Genomic DNA, 25,989 nt, shown 5'->3' with positions numbered 1-25,989 from the left:
GTTTAAATCACTAATTACTGTACAATAAGTCATTACGGATTTTGTTTCATGTAAACCAATCATAGCAGTCTTAGGTAAATACTGTAGTAGTGTACTGATTGAATACTATGGCATTTATATCATACTTTTTTGCTTTATTTGATAATTTAATGACGTGATTTTAATTTGTCTAGGAGTTGTTTCTCCATCGGAATTTAATAACTACACTCTACCGCTGCAACAAGTATTTACCTCCCAGTCTCATCATCCTCACATTATCAGATAATGCTCTTGTTGATCTCAACGACTTGTCAAATCTCTCGCACTTGAACCACTTGGAGCAGGTCACTATTCTCAATAATCCCTGCCTTGACCCAGTCCAGCCCACAGGTGAGTACAATTTAAAAAATGGATACCAACACATTAAGGTAATAAAAATAATATTTACCCATTATAAATACTGTAATTATATATTTTTCTGGGAGGCCCCCTTCAATAGCTGCCAGAGCTAAGTGCCGGTCCAGTCATTCCTTATAGAAATACACCAGCCTTGTGATGTCTAACTTTGCTTATCAGAACCAGAAGCTGACTATATGAGGCATGAAGTACATGGGGATCAGACATCAGCTCCAAAAGCATAAATGCAACAAAACAAGCCACTGCCTGAAGAAAACTTGGTACCATCAGGGAATAGGGCAAATGACCATTGCTGCAATGTGCTTATCTATTAATGATTGTGAGGAGCAAGATTTTTTGACAATTTTTTTTACAGTAAACTATACTGAAGCCTATAATAATAACTAATAAAACTGAAGATCATATGCTCTCCTGAGAGCATAATAACACCAAATGAACAATTTGTGATACTGTATTTAATATTTTTGATGCTCATTTGAAAATCTGAAATTTTCAATACTTATTTATATAATATTTTTCATTTTCTTGCTTTTCAAGTTATGTTGGGGATAATTTAGACAAAGTTGGAGCATGTGCCTAGTAGATTATGTACCAAAAATTTGAAAGCGTTTGAGCAAGGTGCAAAATTTCATTTCCCGGCCCCTTAACTCTTGCCCCATTCGGGGGTTTGTGTTTCTCCTCTATTCTTCCCCTGGTGAGGAACTGGTCTATGGTTAAGTTTTTATTTGCTTGCAAGGGTCTGGTGTAAGCATATGAAGAGTCATAATAACGTGGCTGAAATATGTTGACCAGACCACACACTAGAAAATGAAGGGACAACGACGTTTCGGTCCGTCCTGGACCATTCTCAAGTCGATTGTCTGGTGTAACTCAATAGGTATGTAGCTAACCAAAGTGAATAGCTACAGGGGAGTCACTAAGGTACCCTCCACAAAGAAGCTTTTAATTACATTCAAAGGTAATGCATTTATTAATGTGTGTATTTGGTCAGACATTTCTATTACATATAGGTACTGTATTCACATATTTTTTTTTTTTTTTTTGGCAGATGAGTCTGGAGTCCCTTTTGGGCCCCCTCTGGCCTTCGACTACAGACCTTATGTCATAAACTGGTGCCTTAATCTCAAGGTTCTCGATGGCTACAAGGTCACACCAAAAGAGAGGTTAGTAAGAGCATGTTGAAAATAATTATCGAATTCTCCATTAGGAAGTGATAACCAAAGAATCTGATCTGATATACTTGTAATTTGTAATTTTATATAACATGTAAGTCAAGGTAACAGTTCAGTTGACCTTTATTACTTAGACAACTAATTTATTTTTTCTGCAACATTATTGCATTATTTTTTCTATAAATTGCCAATACTCTTACATAGAATGGATTCCTGCTCAGACTGAACCCAGTGCAGTTCAGATGGAAAATCAGATGCACAGAGAAGATTCTGGTCCAATTGATTTTAACATTTTACTCGTGTTAGATAATGCATCTGGACACCCAGTGATCTTCTTGAGGTTATCTTGAGATGATTTCAGGACTTTTTTAGTGTCCCCGCGGCCCGGTCCTCGACCAGGCCTCCACCCCCAGGAAGCAGCCCGTGACAGCTGACTAACACCCAGGTACCTATTTTACTGCTAGGTAACAGGGGCATAGGGTGAAAGAAACTCTGCCCATTGTTTCTCGCCGGCGCCTGGGATTGAACCCAGGACCACAGGATCACAAGTCCAGTGTGCTGTCCGCTCGGCTGACCGGCTCCCTATCATGTATCGTGTATCATTGGACATAGATCATGATGAAATCATCACTGGGTGAATGATGTGATCATTCTGCCTGAATGGGCATGATCCCATTCTGAGAACACAGTGAACCTTGCTTTTGTGAGAAGCAGAATGATCTGTTCAAGGTGTTTTTCATATACAGTGGTACCTCGGAATGCGAGTGTCCCTGTATGCGAGTTTTTCGGAAGACGAGCAGGATTTACTCCAAAAATATGTCTCGGAAGGCGAGGGTTACCTCGGGACACGAGTTTGTTGATACGTGTACAGGCCGACTGACGCGTGGTGGCATGGCGATTGCGCCTCGGTTTACCAGTGTCTCGTGTCCAGTGACTATCCCACCTGAATTCTTCACAAGGATTTACAGTTTTTTATCGTTTTTTTGGCCATTTGAGCATAAAAGTTGTCATTATATATCTTGCCATTGGTAAGGTTCAACCTAAGAAAATAGCTGTGAGTAGAGGATGTCCCTTCTTGATTAAGAAAATGTGTGAAGTATGGAAGAACTGCAAAGTTTTGTTGAAAAAACTCACCCAGATAAAGCTGTAGCAGGCCGTTGCATTGACCTTTTAAATGATAATGTGATGTCTTACTACAGACAAGTGTTAAAATGTAGGGAAAAACAAGTGTCATTAGATAAATTCTTAGTAAAACAAGCAAGTCCTAGTGGTATGCAGGCAAAATGTGCCAGAGTGTGCATACCAGTGAAGTCCTCACTGCCTGATGTGATAATGGAAGGGGACTTCCCTTCCAAACAGTAACTCCTCTCTTCCTCCCACCTCCTCACCATCTTCCATACGCCTACAGCATTCAACAGCAAGGTAAGTAACAACTTGAACATAGTTTTGTAGGTTTATTTAGATGAATTAGGTATAAAAATTTAGTTTGATGTGGGGTTTTTGGGGTAGTCAGGAACGGATTAATTCATTTCCCTTTATTTCTTATGGGGAAATTAGCTTCGGAATGCGAGTTTTCGGAATACGAGGCGTCTCCAGGAACCAATTAAACTCTTAAACTGAGGTATGCCTGTACCAGTACAGTACTGTAATCCAAAGCATGATTTATTTTATGTTCTAAGTTGTCAATAAATATACAGTATTTATAATAATCGGAAAACTCCGGGATAGGTGAACATTATATGCAGTGTTTGCAGGTGTGACATATTTAACATAAATTATAAGCAGAGAAGGTAAGCTTCACTAAAGAATGTGAATATGGTTTAATTGTATTTTAGGGAATATTCTTGTTGATGGTGAAATTGAGTGTTGTAAAATATTATGAAAATCTATAACATGCTTGTTATTGTGAGTAACTTTTTTTTCAGCTTAAAAGCAGAGTGGCTGTACTCTCAGGGTAAAGGGCGTGGATATCAGGTAGGAGAACATGCGGCACTAGTCCAGTACCTGTCTGGTGTTTGCCTCGCTGGTGGAGGTTGGGGAGGTGCAGACCTTCCTGACGATGATGATAAGTTGGCCAAAATTCTCCAGCTTGCCAAACAGCATCAACATGATCTCAGACACTCTGTTAATGGGCAAGATGTTAGGTAAGCAACTAGGTTTAGCTAGTAATTGAAATGTGTGGTGGCTAGTATAATGGTTCCTCTAGTTATGCCAGTAATATATCACTTGAAGTGTCATACAGACTTTCACTTCTCTCACGGTTTACCTCTCCATCTTACCCTCTTTGTTACACAATTTGTTATACAATATTCCTCTCACGTACGGTTGGAGTTGGCTTGTTTTATCTGCCATAGATGTGCTCCGTTCCTTTCTACTATCTTTTGTAAGTCCTAAATGCACTAAAACTACAATGCTCAGACATTAGCTTTGCTAAGCGAGTGTTCATAGAAGTTAAAAGGGCAGTCTATTATTTGTATTTCTTTGCCCGTGTAAACAGTGGCTCAAAAATCATACAGTTGACCTTCACTCTGAATATCTTCACCCATCGGTTAGAGGGAGTGAACATAAACTGCTACACTTACAAATTACTTGGTCATTGTTCATTATGTTTGTCTGGTCACCTTCTTTAAGTATCATTTGTAGCAGCAACCCTTTCTTAAAGCTATTCATTTATTGCATAGAATCAAGAGTTTCATTGCCATACTGCGTGTACTTTATTCTTCCCCCACCATACTTTCTACATGACCATAGCTTATCAACAGGCTCATTCTGTTGTCTCACTTCCTCTGTTTCATGCTTTACTTACATTTTCTATTCCTTAACTTTAGTTTTATTTTCTCTGAATTATAGGTACATTATAAAAATTACCTAGTACTATATTAATCTCCTGGGTACAGTCACTGACCCTCAGTGACTTAAACTAATTTTGACGTCTTATATTCAGCTGCTCTCGCAAGTAACATCCCTGTCATTGGACATAGATCGTGTACAGTTAAGCAGAGAAATACACAGCTCGGTACACCTGGGAATTTCCAAGCATCTTTGCAGGGTTATATATGGGGTGAGAATCACTGGAGAAATGAATAAATTCAGCTAAAAAGAAAACCTCATGAATTAATTTATAAATATTCAGTGCCCTTCCAAAGCCTCACTTGGCATCACAGGTGATTGTAAAATGAGGTCTAACAAACTACCAGCTGGGCTGCCTAGTCACCCCTACTGACCACCAGCAGGGTTGCAGCAGCACCTTACCCATCCTAGGGTCTGTTGACCCGAGCCAGTCCACATGATCCCGGACTGTTGTCCAGTGAGCAAGCTGGCTTTGGTTTTCAATTGTCTTGATTTTCATCTTAAAGCATTGTTTCTTGTATGGTGGGTGGGTAAAATTTATTTTGTCTATGGTCCATTAGTAAAGAGTTAGGTGTTTTTTATGTATTTTGCTTTGTTTGGTTTCAAGCCTATACAGTACCACTTTATTTATGGTCCTCTAGCATATTTTCTAGGGAACTGGGAGTCTATTTCTGTGTGGTAGGTACTGGTAAATACACCCATTTTCCCACATGTGTGATGTAGGCATATATTTGCTCTATTTACCCACCAGAGGCTTAGGGCCCATACAGGAATAACTCTGCAAAAACAAAAAGTACTTTATTTCATCTGGTTTATGAATATGAGCATCTCTCATCTTCCATTGTCAGACATCCTGACAGTTATGCTGGGTGTTAGCACTGGTTACTGACAGCAGACATGGCCCCAGTATTTTGTCTTGAGGGAGTTTTGCATTATTGTACTTGGCTATGGGAACTATTCCATGACACTATGAGGCCTGTCAGAACTTTGCCTGGAGCAACATGGCAATACCATTTGAGATTAGTGGAACCTTAAAATTCTAAATTATGTTGATCCAGACCCTTTTCAGGATTTTTTTTTTTTAATCTAGGTTTCAAGTAACTTTACATCAGTTTATTTTGTCAATATAGGCTGGGTTTCTATTACATAAAAATTATATGTTTACACAATATATAAAACAAGGATTTTTCCTAGCATAAATATATATAATTTAGTTTTTTGTTCATGTTTCTGGGTTGGCTAATCAGGAGCTGCCTTGAATTTGAGCACTGGCATCTCCTAGAGGTTGTACCAGCCCCCTGGTTTGTTCAACATGCTGAACGAGGTGAGGGAGAAATTGAGGATCAGTGGTCAACCCAAAAACCAAAGCAAACCGAGCAGAAAATCCAGGCGAAATGCCCTGTAAACCAAACCACTGCTTGAAAACAGAAAATAACGAGGAGAACGGTGTAAACAAGAGAAGGCAATGGGCAAACAACTCGACTCCAACTCACTCAGTCACCACTAGTTGGCAGCCAGGGTTATCCTTGTCCTGACCTACCACCCACCTCTACCCTTAAGGGTAGAGGTGGGTGGTAGGTCAGGACAACATTCTTGGATCAACCAACAGCTGCAACAAGAGTGCTTTGACACTAAGGCATTGCACAAAATGCCTTGGTATCAGGGCATTTTGTACAATGTGCGAGAGAAAACTGTTAATTAAGAGTGCCATATTTCTGTCAAGTTGGCCTTGATAGATTAAGGAATTTCTTGGAAAGGATAGATTGGGTAGACCTGAAAATGAGAGGCAAGCTCTTCATAGGATGCAATTCAAATCCAATGGTGTATAACATGACACCATTGCACTAGTTATGACTAGTTGACTAGTTATGACTAGTTGACTAGTTATGTGGTTGCCATAGAGAAAGCTCTTGAACAAATATAAAAATTAAATCCCCAGCAAGTCCCCAGGGTCAGACGAAGTATTTTCCCAGGTTCTTAAAGAATGTATAAATTAGTTTAGTGAGGCCTTGTCTTGCATATTTAATAAGTCAATAGAGGTAATCAGAGTACCATAATTGTGGAAAGCTGTAAATGTAATGTCAGTTTTCAAGAAGTGAGAAAGATCACTTGCATTGAACTACAGTATTAGTTATTAGCCCATTGAACTATCATCAAATTTGCTTAGCGTATATTGTAGGAAAATTGCTTGAATCGATAATTGCAACTGCGATTTGTTTGCATCTTGAAAAACAGGTTAATAAGAAATTCACAACATGATTTTTATTAAAGGCATTTTATTTAATAAATTTGCATTCATTCTTTTGCAATATATTTCAAACAGTTGATAGCAGAAAGGATTGCCACATTCTGTACAAAGCCTTTGATACTGTTGCTCATGAGGGACTCTTTAGAAAGTTAGAGGCACCTAGTATTGGTGGGGATATCTAAATGCAGATGATGAGTCACAATAACGTGGCTGAAGAATGTTGATTTCAAACCACATACTAGAAGATGAAAAGACAACGACGTTTTGGTCCGTCGTGGACCATTATCAGGTTGGGTTATCCAGAGTTGGATTAGAGGTTGGTTATTTCAGTGAAACTGAGTTAAGTGTGAGTGGAAAAATACTGTAAGTAGAGTGTCTGGGGGCTCTGTCATGGTATCTCTATTGTTTATGGTATATTCCAACAATTTATACAGGATTAAATAGCAACACTTGCAAATTTGCAGATGGTGTAAAAGTAGGGTGAGAAATAAAACCAGAATTCAAGCTCCAAATTGCTACAAGACAATCTAAATTGGAGATGATGAGTCAAAATAATGTGGCTGAAAAATGTTGACCAACCCCACACTAGAAATTGAAGAGACGACGACGTTTCGGTCCGTCCTGCATAAATCCAGAGCCGTGGTAGTTTCGTGAATGTGTCTAATGTACCAAAGGTAAAGCACTGAGAAGTTCTGAAGCCTTCCCAAAATGGGCATTCATTACATTCAACAATGACTTTCCAATTCTCCTGTTCAGATATCCTGGCAGGGTTCTGTGGCTTGTCCAAATATTTAGCCAAAGTTCTCTAGGTGGATGCTCTGGCTTGGTCCTCTGAAGGTCTTTATGGAGGTTCCTTGATGGTCTTTTTAAAGGGTAATCCTTGGATCTTTATTGGGTCCTCTGTGAATGTTCCCTGGGTCTTCTATACAAAATTTTCTTCACAGGGTGCTGGATGTGCTTTGCCCTTCCACTGTTCTCCACGTGTGTTTTCATAAGCTAATGTGTCCCATTTTCATGTGCTTTTTATGCCATATGCACTTTCCTACTTTTTATGTTTGGAATCCTGTTTCTTTTTCCCAGTGGTAAGTGTTCTTTGAATGGATCTGGTAAGGTTGTTGCCTGTTGTTGTGAGCTGGTGTGCCTTTGTCTTTGCTGCCTTGTGGAGCTTGGCTGTTTGGCTTTAGCCCCTTCTTACCTTCTCTCTCTCTCAGGTGTTTGCTTTCTTGGTTTCCTTGTGGTTTGAGGTGCAATATGTTTTCCTGTGTATACTGTGCCGACCTCGTGTCCGGGTGGCTTCTGCTGTCATGGTTTCTGGTGATGGGTTCTGGGGTCCCCTTTTGTTTTTCTGTCTTTGGTCTCTCCCTTCCTTTCTGGGGGGGTGGATGAAGAGCATATCATTCTTTCTTGTTGCACCTGTCCTTCAGATGTGCTGTGTTTTTTTATTACTCTTTTCCCTCTGTGGAGTGTGCCTTGTACTTTCCTCCTCACCTCCTGTACTTGATGGGCGAGTTGAGTTGCCTCTTTTTTTTTGCTTTACTTCATCTCATGTTGCCAATGGGAGGGGAAGAGTCCATTCAACTTACTTTTGTTTCACTTTTTTGCACCTCTTTCATTTTGTCTGACATTGCTTAGTTTCCTGTTTTGGGGCATATGTTCTTAACCTCTCTGTATATATATTTTTCCCTGTTCATTGTAGAGTTGTCTCCTTAAGAGGGTTTTTTCTTGCCTGGTGTGGGGTGGTTGCTATGTTCGGCAGTTCTGTTTCCTGTTGTGCCCGGGGGGCATTTTCTCGCCTTTGGATGACTGTTGTTTCCAAGGTCAGTGCACTGCTTGTGCATTCTGGCCTGGGGTTTTTATGTACTAATCAGTGTTTCTTTCAGCTGCTTGGCGGCTGTGGAAGTTTTCCTGGTCTGGGTTTGTACCCATACCCTGTTTCCCCACCAGGTAAGCAAGTTCCCTTCGCCTGCGGTCTGTGGCACCTGGACTGCCCTTGTTTCTAGGCCCCCTTGTGATACCTGTTGGTGGTATTTCCATGGGCAAAACAATTCTCCTTCCTACGGCTCCAGCTTCTTCATTCTCCTGTTTGGGTAAGTTATTGTCTTTGTTCTCATGTAGCATTGCTTAACCATGGGGAGTTGGCTTTGCTGGCATCCGATGGGCCTTGGCTCAGAAATAATGGGTTGAACATGTGAAGTCCTCATTTCTGAGTTGTATCCTTGGATGTTCCCATTCCCACCCTTGTTGTCCAGTCTTACCCAAATGTGCTTCGGTGGTCTGGACTTCAAGTGGGAGTTGTCAGCTCCCTGACCCTCTTTTGGTGATGATAGTAATACTTGGTGGTGATCGGTGTAGCTTTGATCTACTAACGGTAGTTTGCAGTGCAGTACTGTAATTGGTAATCTTTGTATTTCTAATTTTCGTTTTAAGGTCGTGATTCATTCCATTGTAGTATAGCGAGCTGGTGCTCTCTGTAGTGGGCTGGGTTAGACTCACCACTATCTCCCTTTCTTAAATACATGACAACACCACTTGCAAAGGTGTCATGATGGGAATGAAAACCACAAGGGTCTGGCAAGTGTTACAAGTTCTAGATGGACCTTGATGGCTCTGGCTATAGGAGCATCCAAGGGCCTGGCGCATACAGAAGCATTTCACTATGCTCAACTTCAATTTTCTGTGGGGGAGCCCTGTCGGCTTCCTGAAGCTATCCGAACTTATATAGTGCTTTATTAGTTTGGAATCATCGGTCACAGGAGTCCTTTGCCTACCGGGCACCTCGAGCCAGAACCTGGCCCCCTCAGAGAGGCCCAGGGAGCAATGGCCTATGAGCACTTTACATTTAAAGTATGTCATCTTTTGGCATTGACTGGGGAAGGCACCCACATTTTTGCTTTATGGCTTCATGACCTTAGTCTTTTCCAGCCTTTCCTCTCTCTTAATAATCTGGCTCCTATCAATTTTAAAGTTGAATGGGAATCTAATTCCCTCCTTCCTTTTCTTGACGTTCATGTTCACAGCTCTGTGTCCGGTTTCTCTTTCTCTGCAAACCCATGTATAGTGGTATGTACATTTACTACTTTTCCTAACATCCTCCGTCTCTTTAGAAAAGTGTTCTCGTCTCTCTCTTTCTCCGCGCTCTACGCATCAGTGACCCTCGGTTTCTTGATTCTGAAATTACCTTTATTTACAAATCTTTCTCTCACCTTGGTTACCTCTTACATTTTATCTACTGTACCTATTCCCAAAGTAAACAAAATTTCTTTCATCCCAAACCTGTTTCCAACACTAGTACCACTGTGATCTGCCTTCCCTTCACATCTGTACTAAAAAATCTCACTAATACCCTTCGTCCTCTTGATATAAAGCTTACCTTTCAACAAACTAACATTCTTCGTAGTAATGTGGTTCACACTGCTCCTCCTGCTTCTAATGCTGCTGGTGTCTACTCTATTTCCTGTTCGTCTTGTCCTGTCCAATACTTTGGGGAAACTGGCCATACACTAAATGACAGACTCAAGGAACACAAAAGAAGTGTTAAGTTTGCAGACACAAACAATCTCTTTCTGACATGTTAGGGACCCCTAATCATCCTATTGATTGGTCTTCTAAAATAATCTTTCCTGTTTCTACTTTTCACAGATGCTGTCGTGTTGAACTGGCTCTGATCTACAACATACCCAACATGAATCTTAGTCCTGGCTTTGTTGCTGTTGACTCTTCCCTTTCACAGTACATACTCAAATGCTCTAACCTTCGTAACAAACATGACCTGACTTAAGCTTACCCTCCTTATTCTTTATCTTACCCTCTTCTTATGCTTACTTATCCCATTCTTCCTTCATCCCATTATTACACTCGTCCCATTTGCTTTCATCCTATTATTACCTTTTTGCCTTACTCTTACCTTCTTCTCTTACCTGCTCCCCACCTTACCTTCTTCTAGAATTACATTTTTCTCTTACCTCACTCTCCACGTTTGTTGCCCCGTGCCTTCCTCTAATCCCATCACATACAACTTGATAATGGTCCAGGACGGACTGAAACATCGTCATTTCTTCTTCTTCTGGTGTGTGATTTGGTCATCATTCCTGAACCTAACATAATACTGTAGTTTTAAGAATAATAATAATTTATTGTGTCAGGGGACAGGAAGCCAGGTTATACATACAGTACATGCTAGGCTTATACGAAGGTCTCACAGCCAGGGTCGAATTACTGACCCCCAACCAGGATGCAACCCCACAACAAGCTGATTAACTCCTGGGTACCTATTTACTGCTTAGTGGACAGGAGCATGAGGTGAAAGGAAATGCGCTCAACAATTTCTGTCGCCCAAGAATCGAACCCAGAATTCTCAATTGTGAGTCGAGAACAAACCCAACTGCACTACCACGACTGGCAGTGCTGTGGTAGTAGGTTCATGCCCAGCTAGTCCTAGTGGATTTTCTCAAAAACATTAATGATGTATAATTTTAATCTACATCGTAGTCCAGTGTCATGTCACCCACCTCTGGACTCGTGTCTTGTTCCAAGGACAGCCCACCACCCATGTTCATGTTCACCCACTCTACCCTTCACACGTAACTTCTCATACCTTTATAATATGCTTTATAGAAATCTGGTACCCTAAAAGAGTTTTCTTTTGAACAACTTTTCTGTGCTAAATTAAATCTAATTTCCTTGTAATCACTGTTCCCTAACAGTGATGACATGCCTGGAAGTACTGTACAAATACGTAACCTGACACCAGATTATGGAGTTATAATTATATAATATGCGGAAAATCCACAGAGAATTGGGAAAGAGAGATGAACGTTTCGGCCGATCTGGGCCTTTGTCAACACGGCCGTTCATTCATCTCTCTCTCCCATTTCTCTGTGGATTTTCCACATACAAATGATCAGTGTTTAGTGACCGTCAATTGCAATATATAATATATATATAATAGATTATATACGTGCATGAATATTGCACAAGATTATTTTTATTTGAAGTATGCGGGTGAAGCATTTATAGAATTGTGGTTCGAACAGAGGACATGAGCGAAGCACTTGTTCCGGAAGTGTTTGGACGTCATCAGTTGTGAGTCGTGTGTAAATCGCTTTTCATTCATAAACGGGGTTTGACGGCTGGATTAACGAGCTTGGATCTTTGTATGCGAGAACCAGCTGCCAAGGAATCCACCTGTTCAAGTGAACCATTTGCAGTCGTTTGGCTATTTCGGTGCCTCGTTATCTGTTAATCTTGTAGTTACTGTTTGCTTCACTTTTGGATGTTTTCTTGTTAAAGGGTAATCATAATAATCCTCTGCTCCCTAAACCTCTATGATGGGGAGGGGGGGGCAGTGTCTAGCTCTGGTCCTTGGTAGGCCATACAGGAATCCTATGGCTGATGTGACTCGGAAGTGGGAAGCCATCTCAGCAAGATAGCTTCAGGGAGTCACTGAGGCCCTACCAGAAAGAGGCATTTCATTACATTCAATGCTGCTTTTAGGAGCAGTTTGCTTCACCTGCTTCGTGCTACTTACAATTAGAATTTGCGTGAGAAAAGAATATAAATTTAATTTTTACTTATTATTTATGATTTGTAACCATCAAAACATTGAATACCATTAAGTGACCATAAATATCTTCTCTGTTAAACATTCAGAATAAATATATTCTTAATTTGTTCAGTTCTTGTTTGCACATATTATATAGGTAATTAAGCAGCTTTCATTTTTTTAGTGAGTCATCAAGTGGACGTGGCAGTAGGTCTAGCAGCCATCATGACTCCCCAGCACTGCACCGACGTAGTGTTGCACGGTCGACTTCTGTGAGACGCAACACTGGTTAGTCAAGCTACTGTTTATTTTCTTGTCCACACCCATTTTTCTGCTTGGCTGCAAATGCTTGAATGACCTTAATCTCCTACTACTTCATTAGATGATCAACAACGTCAACTTTTTCAGAGTCGGCTCGTCAATCTCAGTGTACAGTAAGAAAGTTTCTAGATATTCACAATGCTACAAGAAGTTATGTATCACTGGCCCTTTTTGTTATAGATGATGTGCATTAAGCTGTAGCTCGATCTCTGTAAAAGCTACCTGTTGTTTAGTTTGTCTTAGTATCCTGTTGAGTGAGTGGACAGTTTTGATGAGCTTAAGCCTGGGGTCTAGTGTGACTATAGCTTTGTTCTCTATCTTAGGTATTGCCACAGTGCTCATAAATTGTACACACTGGCATGTTTTATTAAATGTTAAGTTTATCCTTGAAACTTCATAACTAAAGATACCAGAGTACTGTAGAAAGCTCTGATAATAGTGTGACAGTGGCAGCAATACAGTTTTTCATTTCTCCCCTTATGTCCTCGCCATATTCAGTGGATGTTGTAGTATTACCTAAGTCTGTTAATTTGTATATCTTCCCACGTGTATTTGTTAAAATGGACAGATGGGTGCATCTATTTTCTATGGACCTGTTTCTAGATTAGTTTCTAGATCAGCTTTAATTAATGAGTGTTAATTCATGCTTTAATTAATATGTAATTAGTTAATTTTCTTCAAGTACTACTACCGTTGGTAGAGGAAATACATGTGTGTTTATTCAGCCCTTCCTCTTGAGTTGTCACATCTCAAAAATTATGTACCAAATTGCCTGAACCTAATATAACCGATGACCCACACATAGAAAATGTGAAAACCCATCAATTTTGTGAGCCGCCATGGGTTATAATAGATGATATTGTGACATTTGGGATTTATTCTTCAAAATGCACTACACTATTTGAGAGGACAGGTTGGCATATTACAGCTTGCTGGGGGGTGATATAAACTGATCTGGAGAACCATACCAACTACCTTAGGCTATGAACAAATTTTCTGCATTTTCATGCAGTAAATGTTATTAGACATTTGTTTTTAGTAGTATTGCTCATGATCACATTTACATTCATAGCTGTAGTTCAGGGAACACAATCTGGGGTGAGTGAAATTTTGTGGACTTTCACAAGATTATGCTAAGTTCAGTTATTCCTGAAAGAAGTACAGTAAAGCTAAAATATTATGAAATGATACCAAGGAACACTAAAAAAATAACAGTGGTCCTTGCAGTGTTTGTTGCTTGGTACCTGGCACATGAGAGCTTGGTAGGCAAGTTATACTCTGGAGTGACTTGAACTCTCATCTGGTGGAACATTGAAATACTGTACGTGTGCTTGGTGTATGTTGACATTAGGAAATTTCAACATGCCAAGTTACCGTCTTTTCTTTCTTTCATCATGGTACGTAGATTGTGCTGATTCACCTGTACTTTCTGGACAGTTTTACTCAGTTATGAGATTGATATTAAATCTCCATGCTCATCTCGCCTCTGTGAGCACCAGATTCTGGTCCTGGTGCTCAGTAGGCTTGTGCAAGTACACAGGCTTGGTTGTTTTGTAGCTGTATCCATGGTATCAGAGCCATTGCACCAGAGATCTGCTGAGGCATCCCAGAAATGGCATTTCATTACATTCAACACTTGATTACTGGTGAGGCCTTAACAGTTTCCCCACTCCTGCCTTGTTCCCTTCTTCCCCATGGGGAGAGAGGTTCTGTTCGCCAGCTCGTGAGTAACGCGGGTGACTAGCAGGAGCTTCAGCTGAACTGGATACTACCTAGTGGCAGTCAGGCATCACTAGTGTGTTTACCCCATGGCAACAATCATTTTCCTCATTACCTTCAGGCTCCTTAATTTATTCAATCATTTGCTTGTTTTGTGGTGTTTGTGCTTTCTGGTGAGATTTTTCCCCACAATTTTGAGTTGATCTCCAAACTCCCCTTGATTGTAGAGAGCAAGGCTCTCAAGGTCCTGGCTCCTGGAAGGCTCAGGTGGGTCTTGAGGCCTAGTGCAACTTCCTAAGGTATAATTGGACCATCTTCTGATTAACGTATTCTGATGAGGTCTGTTTCTCTAGGTAGAGAGTTCTCATTTGCAGGAGATTCATCCCTCCCAGTATTGCCTCCACAAATACAGAAGATTTTTCCAAAATGCCATGGGGAAGATGGAGTGATGCGCAGCACAGACTTGATAACTGTACAGTTTTTACATTCCTGTTGTTGCAGTTCCTGTAGGACTAACTCATTCATCCATGTGTTTTATCCGGATGTGCACAAAGTGCTGGTAATGAATGTACGTACTGGTTACTGGTTAGTTTAATAGAGGTAGAAAACATCTTGCTTCATAATCATTTACCTTAACAATATTTTTAATACGAGTTTACAAAATAAGCACAGCTAAGCATAGCTCAGGCTAGAAAATGATAGCTTTACTTTTTCAGGAATGCTTGCAGTTTACCTTGCTGAACCTCTTACGTGTGCAGTCCTTAACCATCGTACTGCGCCGAGTTTATTGTGAAATTCCATGAAAGTGCGCATGAAATAAAGTGTCCCCAAAAATTCTTTTTTTCTTCGTAAAATGATAAATTCCCTTCCCTGAACATGTCTATGTAAAAATAAATACCAAATTCCACTTACTTTGGCTGTGGAGACGTGGACAAGGTGCGCTGTGACGTCATCAGGGCCTGGTCGCCCGTGCGTGAATCACCCAGACACGGTCGCACGGGCCATTCAAGCACCGCGTGTTGCCACAAATATATTTTCAATTATTTGTTTTATGTATTTCCAATGCGGTTTTATTTGTTTTTTTTAGCGTATATGATACATATTTGTGTCCTTTACAATATGTATACAGTAGAACGTTCATAATGTTTCCTGGAACTGTAATACATGGTCAGTAATGTGTCCACAATATATGTTTATTGTCACAATATTACCTGTTAAAAATTCTCTAAAATTACAATATGTACAGTTTCACACACTATTTACACAGCAACACGCTGTATTACACACTTAGTAATTCGGAAGTGAGTAATAATCAACGAAGTAGCCCATGGTACACAGCGCGACTTCGCTCTCAGTGCACCAGGTACAGATAAATTTTGCTTCCTGTTTCTTCATTCTGTGTGCTTGCAAATAACACACTCATGTACACCCTTGGCTTTAGTACTTGTAGGTTGTATGTAGCCAAGCTTGTAAAGCATAAGGTAGTATTGAAAAGATTATAGGAAAAGATCAATTTGTAAGGTAGTCTTGAAAAGATCGCTTTGTATGGTCCCACACAGGAAGAGATTCAGCTTAACACAAGAGTGTCTGTCAGTCAGAAAGACACACTGTGTCGGACAGGTGTTTGGGAGCCAGAGGCGCGTGCGCCACCCATGGTTGCTCATTCAGTACTAACCCAGCCAGCAGCTCAAGGGCATTCTGGGAATTTTTTCAAAGATGGCTGCCTCTCACTGGAGGTCCTAAGACTCCATTTTGTACATAACCAACCTCGTGCACATTTAGAATTGGTACCGAAAAATCAAAGAGTTTTCTCGGTTGGCGCAGTTAAGTGGTTAAACAACTATTTCAGTGCTCCTTAAATTAATGGGACCCCCAGTAGTAAAAAAAATGTATACCCCTGAATCAATATGAATCCAAGCTTTGTATGCATTTTTTTCTATGGTTTTATTCACTCAAATGCTTGTACCTACTCTACTCTACTTACTAAGAAATCTAAAATCCCATTTGATGGTTCTAAAATATGTTAGTTATTTAAAGAGTTATTAAGAATGTATAAATATATTACTAATATTCTCATTTTCAGTTAATTATATTGACTACTTATTTCTTAAAGTTCCTTCTTCCAGGACAGGTCCCAGTGTTTAGTCTGCATTACTGGCTGCTAAAATAGACATTTTGTGAATAATAGTTACCTATATTGCATGATTTTTCAAAGCTTATGTTTTGATTATGAGTGACATGATGACTGCCATTGTATAGTATACATAAGACTGGTAAGTGACATGATGACAGCCATTGTATAGTATTTTAACAAACGAGTTTAGTTTATTGTAGAAATTATTCATTATAGATCTGGCATAAATACTACAGGGGGCCACGTAGTTTGGAAAGTGGAAAGTTGAAGCAAGGCGAGAGTTACCTGACTTGGGAGAGAAAAAGGTGGTCCCAGGAGATTAGGGCAGAGTTGTGGAAGCGACGATTGCCAGCTCCTCCTTATATTAAAGTATCACTTTTGAGAAATTTATGTATTAAAGTAACTGTAATTAATAATCTCTTTTGTCATGTACGTAGATGAACTTAATGTCATTTAGGAATGAAGAATCAAATCTCCTCTTTAGTTCAAGATCAGTTGACTGGTAGATTTGGCAACACCGGCTAGATCAGGTCGCCAGGCTTGGCCTCACCATCAACCTCCCTCTACTCCTAAGAACCCATCTTTCTTGTTCATTCAGTAATGTGGGAAATTTAAGTAAATTTAATATTATATTCAATAATACTGAAATTGTTGTAATAACTAATCTATGTTAACATGTGTGTAGAATGTAAAGTCAAGATCAGGGGTTCGTATACCATCAAACATAGTGACGTCATGTAGAGTAAGAGGGGGACTAGCTTGCATGGCGTAAGAATCTTGACCACCCTGGGTCAAAGGGTCACCAAAGCCCTGCATATTATTTAATTCACAAAGTACAAAATTTTGATCTCTAGCAAATATTGTAATTGGAAATAGCCTTTCCCAAAAATGTCTAATAGAATTACCATCAGTTTAATAACAATTACCATCTTGGGTGGGCAGGACTTAAGATTTAGTGTGTGAAATTAACCTTGCTTGGTAATTTGATAAGCCAGGGAGTTGGGAGAGTAATACTAGCCTAGGTCAGGCCTTAGCTGAGTACAGGCAAGTTAGTGTGGCATGGAGCAAGCATATATATGCCAGATCTCCAATGAATAATTTCTACAACAAACTAGTTTGTTACAGTATACATATGACTGGTGAGTGACATGGTGACAACCATTATATAGTAGGCATGGGACCTTATTGTTGGGTGACACATCTCAGACTTGGTGGACCAACACCACCCAGCTTTATTGAGGCAAGATGCTACCTTGTTGGCTCATAATTGTTTGTTCTGCAGCTTATAGAGGATAGTGTGTAGAAGTTAGGCTTGTTGGCAATAGTGTTCATAGACATTGTGTCTGAATGCTGTGGCTGTGTCTAATGAGCTTAGAGAAACAGTCAATAAATTGAAACTTTTGAAAATAATGTTTTCTTTGATGTATATAAATATTTGGATAGAGGCACAGTTTAAGCTTGCCCTTGATTAAGATATGATCTCTGCCTCAAATCAGTGAGCATCTTCAATGTTAGTTGTATTAAAATGTGACATTCTTATATAGCTAAGTTGGGTTTATTAAATAGGAAAAGAATTCATATGTGAGAACAGAAAAAAAAACATTCCTTTTCCTAGGGGAGACTCCTTGTGGCGCCTTGAAGCTATCTCACTAAGATTGCTCCATTCTAATGGGCCACTCAGTCGCAGGAGTTCTGTTTGAATAGGCATATCAGTATTGATTTGCCTATTCATTAAAAATGTCTACTGTCATTCATACTACATTGAATTAATTGCTCTATTTATGGCCATTGAAATATGCTGTTTGAGTTGGCTTCTTCATAATTTTCCCTGCTAAAATCTTTGTGCTGACTTCTCCCAGAGACAACAAGTATTTTTACTGCGGTGCTTTATGTAAACTGCTTTAAGACAGTTACTTTTCATGTGTTGATCATCATTTAGTGTAGTAATTGACATGCAGTGTTCTTGTGACTAAGAGTCTTTACACTATTGTTATCCTGTGTTGCTTGAAATCCAGCATTGGTTGTATTTCTTCTTCAGCAGATACAAGGCAGTCAGGTTTAGCTGTGTTTCATTACCTATAATGACCTAGGAGACGTAGCTGCCAAATCCAACTGTTCACACCTATCCCATCTCCCAAAACGAATTCCTTTCTCAGATTTATTCTGTCGTCCATGATGCAATCTGCACCCTTTGGAGAAATAGGCTTCAGTTACCACAAATAACTTATGATGTACCACCAAATATGACCTATACCTATGGGAAATGTCTCTGGTTAGGTTACATATTGGCCACACAAGATTAACTGATGGGTACTTAATAGAACAGAGACCACCCGACTGTTAGAACAGCATTGTTCTGCCAACAGTCATTTCCCTCCTTGCAGAATGTCCTAATTTTGTGGGTGTTTGAAAATTTTGCTGTCTCACTGTTCCTTTGTGTCACATGACCCTCAAAAAAAGTCCTTTGAGAATCTGACTCATTTGACACCATTCTTATTATCTTCTCTTGTATTAGCATCCTGAATAGATTTGATTTTGTTCATTTATTATGCACCTCACATACCAAATCCTGAGTAGTATCTAGGAATTCTTAAATTTTCTATAATGTAGTTAGAGCTATTTATCCATAATAGCTAATTGCTTCCTTTTGATAATTACTTGATTTATTTTATTACTTCATGCCTACCATATGTGACATACTTATGAGTGAGTTTGGGTGAATATAAATAAGAGCTGCCACATATGGGTCAATAGGCCTGCTGCAGTTTCCTTGATTCTTATGTTTATATAGATTAAATTTTAATTTAATTTAATAATCTAGGTGAACCTAAGTTTTTCTTTTTAGCTTAACAGACCCCCTTCCCTTCTCGGGGAACTGTTTCCTCATAAGTACTTTTCATGCCAGTAATCCCAGCTGTGTTGATTTAAGAACATATATTGATTGTAATGTTTATACTTTTGTTGAAGAATGTGATCACAAAACTAGTTGTGGACTGCAAGTGCAATGTGTGTTTGGATTGTTTCTAGCTTGTGTGGGGCAACTGTTATGGTATAATGTATGCACACCCATACATATGTACGTGTGGAGCCAGTCAAGCACCTGCATGGCCACATCTTAATCACTTTATTCTGTTTTCTGAAGAGTAGTTGTCCAGAAGGAGCCATCATACAGTACTAAATAATCACAACTCCTAGCCTTGAGTCTAAATCTTAATGTTCGGTTCAATAACAGAAACTTTCATTACTGCATGAATCACTGGTCATGAAAGAGCCAGTTCAGCAGGGTTGCTAGAACACTGGGAACAATAATAGAATTTATTTACAAATACTGGTACTGTTCAAATGGCTACCTTGTTGTGATTCCGCAGATCAACGTCCCCGCAGTTCCGGTCTCTGGCCAGGTCTTCTGGTTGGCTAGGTTATATTTTTATCTAAAAAAAATTTATTTTAGAGAGGAAAGAATGATGAATATGTGAATTAATGTTCTAAAAAAGTTTAGAAAGCTGAGGATTGTTTGATGAAGTGACTTTACAAGAAGACTAAACTGGAAAATGTTCATGATTAGTATAGTATGCACCAGAGTATAACTCTCTTTATATGTAAAGTATGCAGAGAGGGGGAGGAATATGACATGAAACTTCATGTGGCATTTTGGAATGTCGTCAAAAAGTTTTAAATTCTCATTCAGACAGTAAATCTATTAAGTTACATGTCTTTCTATTTCTAATATTTTACCAATTTCTTACATATTTATAGTATAAAGACAAAGTTAATATAAATGGCCTGAAGAAATACTGAATTAAGAGACCAGAGAATAATTTGTAAGCATTATACAGAATGAGGTAAATATCATTTCTATGTGGAAAATGTATAATTGTTGCTTCTGGTTCTATTGAGTGAGATTTGAATTGTAAATTATCTTCAAAAAGAAACTATACATTTATCAGTTATAATATATAAGACAAAAGAATTATTGTAGTCTAAAAATCTAAACATCCATATTATATTTATAAATTTTAGGAATTGCAGGATCATGAAAGTTTGGCAAAAGAGTACGTATATGTGAAATCAGGCAAAATGCAAATTAAGTCGGCCATTATTATAGACAATAAAAGTGTGTAGGCTGTATAATTTTGCTCTGCATAATTATTTTGTGCAGCATTGTAGTTAAAGCCTTTGGTCAGTAGTAGTTACTTGCCCTTACCCCACAGCCCCCTCACGGTCAGCTCCAGCCCGCGAGTGCCACCGCCGCACACACTCCCACTCTGCAGTCACCAGGAATGAGTCTAATGTGCGATCTCAACAAGCACATTCTTACCATGTAGAGCTGTCTAACACCTTGTATGGGGGGGAACTACGTACACCTGATACCCCGAGCCTCATGACCCAGAGTATGGATCCTGCCATCTTATCTCAACTAGCTGGTAATGCACCCAGGGGTACAACTGATCTCATGTCACGAAGTTTGGGAGCCGAGCAGATGTCTCGTTCCCTGGGTTTGGACCCCATGACCCAGTCTATGGGAGAGGAAGATTTTAAACATGCAATGGAATTTGATCCCATGACACAGAGCCAGGGACCTGAACAGCTTGCACGCAGCCTATTACGTCAAGATTCCAATAACAGCCTAATGACACGCAGCTTGGATTTGGGCCATCTCACCAATGGGGAGACTGAGACATGGGGGGAGCATGTGTCTCACCCACTACCCCACAGCCACCCACGACCCACAAGCCTCTTTGGAGACGAAAATGATTTGGTGGTAGAAGACATTGGGCCCCAAGGTACACATTTCTTATTGCACTGTTGTACCATCACCTCAGCATTCACTGCTAGTTACCTAATACACTACATTTATGCAATCCACTCTCTAAATTATCAATACAAGTCTTGTGGGGTTGTATGTGGAGAAATGTTTTGCATACTTATTGCCAAAATGTGCCAAATTAATTTGTTTTCATTAGAAAAGAAAGTGAAGAAACATTTTGATGATCATCTTTGTAACATGTTTAGCTGGTGAATTTGTATTCTACTTCATCATAATGTTAATTTTCTCTATTTTTATGTTTCAGATATAAAATGTACTTGTTATTAGTATTTTAGAGAGTGGAGTCTTGTGGTTAGATTCTTGTGTACTACTCTCACCCTCACCCAGTAGTGTAGCACACACCTGCCCAGTTTTTGACTCTGCATTGCACAGCCTTTAGCCAGTTTCACAGTGGAATAACTAAAGCTTTCTCGGAATTTTTGTATGTTAAATTTTAAAGAATTTATTCCAATTTTAGATTGCTTTTAAATACTGTACAGGTAATATATAATTCTTCTAAATTTTTTTATGTAATGCAAATGTTTTGAACAGTTTATAGGTAATTATTTTGACCTTTTAAATACTGTGTATATTTTGGATGCTTTTTAGATAATATAATTATTTTCAATCACAATTACCTAATGTAATTCTTTAAAATTAATTACCTAATGTAGTTTTTTTATAATTAATTACCTAATGTAATTTTATTGCCTAATTACCTAATATAATTTTTGGGAATCATTGACAAGTAAAATTAGCTAGGTACAGTATAACTAGATTCAATGTTAAATTGGTATCAAGTAATTATAAAATATTAAAACTTTTTAGTATATTGATCAATATATTGGCTATTGAAGGGGAGCACTAAGGTGCAGATTAACATTTCCAGAGCACAGCAGCCAGCTCACAGGCTCCAGTAAGTTTGTCCCTGCTCCAGAAAGTATTATGAGCCCCGAGTTTCAAGCGGCCTTGGCAACACGCTCAAGTCATATCCACAGGTGAGTGAAGGTTGGGTATTAAGGACCATTGTGAAAATGATGTTATGTGATATACTTATAGTAAAGTTGAGTTAAATATGTAAATACGCATTGCAAATTTTTGGTGATGAGTTTAATAGTGTGTTGTAGATCATTTTATAGCCGCAAGACGTGATTTCAACTGTAGGATAAAAATGGGGAAGATATATTAAATCATGTAATATAGTAGTTTTAAATAATTTAGGGCAATATAAGATAATAATGAGAGTATGTAAAATGAAAAGATATTAAATGATTCTAGATGAGTGTTGGCCATCCTTTGGACTCTGCCCTGTTGGCGGCCATTTGCATATATATGTGTCTATGTCGTTTCCACGTTTAGCGTTAGCTTCATGTGTGTGTGTTTACAAGCCTCACTTGTTGTGTGGTTATATTTCACCTTAAAACTAGATCTGCCCTACTCTAGGTGCTCATTTGGCACTGCCCCTGTCCTTGCAGAGTACATTCTATGGGGTGTTCAGGAGTTCATCTCATAGGCCACCCTACTATGTACAGTACCTTGCCAAGAGTAATGCTTCTTTGACTCCTCTGCAAAGCCCTGAGATTGGGGATATTCAGGCTTGTTTAGGGGTGCACTTTGATTCTCGTGCTCGTTCTTACGGCACACTGCTGATGTCCTTCACACCCATGTTTATCCTAAGGCCTCCATTTTGGTTTTAGCTCTTCCAATGAGTGTCTCGAGTGCCTGAGTGTTCTCTTGGACTTGCTGCCTTCAAGTTTTAAAGATGTCCATCTATTTTGCTGCATGTCAGTGGTCATTCATACTTTCTGCTAATACTGCCTGGTGGGTGGATGTTTGAATTCACTAAGTCTTTATTCTAGCAAAGCCTGTTTCCAGACAAAAGATAGATCAGGCAGCACCCATTATACTGGAGGGATTCTTCCATAATCATTGTTTGTGACTGGGTGCCCACGTAGATGCCTTGGAGTTAGGCCCTATGGTGTTTAGGGTTTCAGAGTACAAGTGGCTGGGGAATTTCACATGTTCAGAGTTTCTCTTCCTCCACCCCTTACCCAAAGCTCGGGGCTCCGAAACGTCCAAGATGTTTTGAAGTCTGGGCATGGTTTTACTGTGGACATATAAATTTGTTCATCTGTGGACATATCTTTGCCACCTCTGGGATTTGCCCCATTTATGTCAAAGGTGAAGACAGCTGAGCTGTCCTTCCCTCCAGGAATTACTCGAGTATGCAGCACCAGAATGAAAACAACACCGTGTGAAGCACAAAAAAAAACTTGAGAAAGCTCAGAGGTTTCCAACTAGATTAGATTCTGAACTGAGAGGGTTTTGCTATGAGCACAGATTGATGGAACTCATCCATACAACTTAAAAGGGAGAAGAAAAAGGGGAAAGACATGATTACTACATACAAGAGTCTGAAGGTAATAGACAAAGTAAACAAAGGAAGTCAATTTAAATTAAAAAAGAGGTAGGACAAGAAGACAGTGGTGGAAACTGAACATGTATTTCAGTTACAGTAATATAAGGAAGTTCTCATGCCCTTTATAGGTGGTCATCAAGTGGATTGCAGTGAAGAAAGAGGTTGTTGAAGCAAATTCCATCTACATCTTTAAGAAAAAATATGATCAAAACATTAATGTTGAGAGACAAAATTAGCACGTCCGGTATAAACTGCTAGGAAGCAGGGCATGAAGAGCTAGATCTCACACCCCATAGTCACTGATAGGTTAGTACCGTGTACCTTTCAGAAAGGTAATTAGAGTGTCGGGTATAAATGACTAGGAAGCTGGGCATAAAGTGCAAGATTTCACTTCACCCATAGTCGCTGATATTTAAGCATCAGTCTTTCAGATAGTCCTCAAATCACATCTCTCCTCTTTATTAGTGCTAACCTGGGCTTACAATGCAAATGCCTTCCTTCCTTTGACTAACGTTACCTTCAGCTTGTTTATCACTAACTTACCTCTTTGTGCTTTTTGTTTCTAATATCAAGTTTAACCCACAGCTCTTCCGGTGGCCCCACACAACAAAGCATTAGTGTGGCACGGTCCAACTCCATTCCACGTTCTCAGCGTCCACCTCCGTCCATCAGGCCCACAGCTGCACCTCAGGATTCTCCAAGAGTAAGACTTTGCCAAAAATAATATGTGAATTACCGTATGTAGTTTATTGACCCATCCACATAATTTTTCTGACAAGTTTATACCCATAACAAGTTAGCAAATTTGATTGTTATTACTTTTCTTTATGTTCTACAAACTGAAATTATGGCATATATGGTGTGATTCCTTAAACTTCAGCAAACGCCGTCACGATCTTCATCGGTAACTCGGCCTCGAGCATCGCCCATGAAGAGTCCGGCCCCTTCCGACATTGCAAGGGGCTCTCCTTCTCGTACTGCACGCCCATCCAGTGGGGCACAAAACTCTAGTACAGGACCATCAACACTACCTAGACCCAAGCCTTCTCCCAAGCCCGCCCCAAGATATGTGCGCTCTGTCTCTGTTGAGCCTGCCACCAGGTAAACACCTTCAAACATCTAATTGCATCTTAATAATTGTTCTTCCTCTTAGGTATGATTATTTACTTTACTGTATTTATTTGTAAATGGTATGATAGTCTTTTAAAAATTCTTTTGAATGAGAGTTATTTGTTATGTTTGCTAGAAAAACAATGTTATACCACTTAAACTTAATCTGATAATTCACATGGGGTACATGTAACTTCAGGTTTGCATGTAAGTGTTGTTCTTGGACTACATTATCCCAGTGCCCATTTGTTTTGGTCACATAATGGATTATTTTCTAGCATTATAGTACTTCCTAAGCATTCTGAAAGTTCATGATGAAACACTAGATAATGTTAAATTAGAAATGAACCTAAATAATAAAGAAGCCGGGAGCAGTTCTCACTGCATAGCCATGTGTACACCCCAACTGAGCCATGAATGAGTATCAAATATTACCTACATCACAAGGGTGTGTAAGCATGTTCATTCTGAGCAATGCCACTCGGGAAGCAGATGGCTTGCCAAATCCCCCCAATTATTCCTAAGGACTTTTTTGCAGTTGAATTTTGAACTGGAATACTGTCTTGGCATTACAATTTTGTCAGTCAACTCTGAGTTTATTAAGAGGAACCGGAACCATGAGTCAAGCTGTATCCACCACTCCTGAAGATTGTTCGCTCCACTTCCTACATGACGTATTAGACTCCCTATTTGTTTCTGGCTAACTGACAAATCTTTATATTCCATGGCAAGTGGTAATTATTTTGCAGGACCCCGGTGCTTTGAGTGACCAACCATTGTGTTCATATTCTGAGATTTGTTAGCTTGAGGATACATCTGATAAGCTACAATCACATCATTTCTAGTTCCTTTGAGATATAAAACTTAATAGCAAATAAAGTGTGTGTTGATGGATTACATTTGTAAACTTCCTTAACAGGAGACCAAGCTCAACAAAGAAGAAAGCTGCTTCTCCACATCATGGATATTCAGATGCCGATTCAGATAATACTGACTCTGAAATGTCCATCTCGAAGCTGCAGACAATTAAAAGCATTGCGGCTGAGAGGAAGCAGACAGAGAAACGAGGTAGAGATCCCATGCATTCCTCTCATGCTTATGATCCAGAGAAATATAGGAATGGTGCTCCAATTAGAAGTTCTGATAATAGTAAGTTGATATATGGTAGTCTTGCTAATTGTATTGACATGATTATAATAATTATAACTTTTCTTTTACATTTTCATTTAGGAGAGAGTCTTTAGTTTTATAGTTTATTTAAAATAGTTCTT

General features: G+C 39.3%; 1 protein-coding gene across 6 annotated transcripts in view; it reads left to right on the top strand.

The window, feature by feature from the left end:
* LOC123754354 (centrosomal protein 97kDa) overlaps positions 1 to 25,989 on the top strand; it is a 53,714-nt gene that overhangs the window by 8,563 nt on the left and 19,162 nt on the right. For 4 of the 6 annotated variants that reach the window (XM_045736692.2, XM_045736691.2, XM_045736690.2 and 1 more), the window contains exons 6-14: positions 174 to 369; positions 1,445 to 1,559; positions 3,494 to 3,712; positions 12,393 to 12,496; positions 20,594 to 21,166; positions 22,079 to 22,187; positions 24,194 to 24,311; positions 24,489 to 24,709; positions 25,638 to 25,867. In XM_045736692.2, the coding sequence (XP_045592648.1) occupies positions 174 to 369; positions 1,445 to 1,559; positions 3,494 to 3,712; positions 12,393 to 12,496; positions 20,594 to 21,166; positions 22,079 to 22,187; positions 24,194 to 24,311; positions 24,489 to 24,709; positions 25,638 to 25,867 (1,885 nt within the window). The remainder of the gene's footprint in view (positions 1 to 173; positions 370 to 1,444; positions 1,560 to 3,493; positions 3,713 to 12,392; positions 12,497 to 20,593; positions 21,167 to 22,078; positions 22,188 to 24,193; positions 24,312 to 24,488; positions 24,710 to 25,637; positions 25,868 to 25,989) is intronic. The other 2 variants (XM_069326428.1, XM_069326429.1) reach the window with 2 other exon arrangements.

This window comes from Procambarus clarkii, chromosome 18, assembly GCF_040958095.1.
Source record: "Procambarus clarkii isolate CNS0578487 chromosome 18, FALCON_Pclarkii_2.0, whole genome shotgun sequence".
NCBI lineage: Eukaryota > Metazoa > Arthropoda > Malacostraca > Decapoda > Cambaridae > Procambarus > Procambarus clarkii.
The sequence above is the reverse complement of the archived record's forward strand: the minus strand, read 5'-3'. Positions and strand labels throughout refer to the sequence as shown.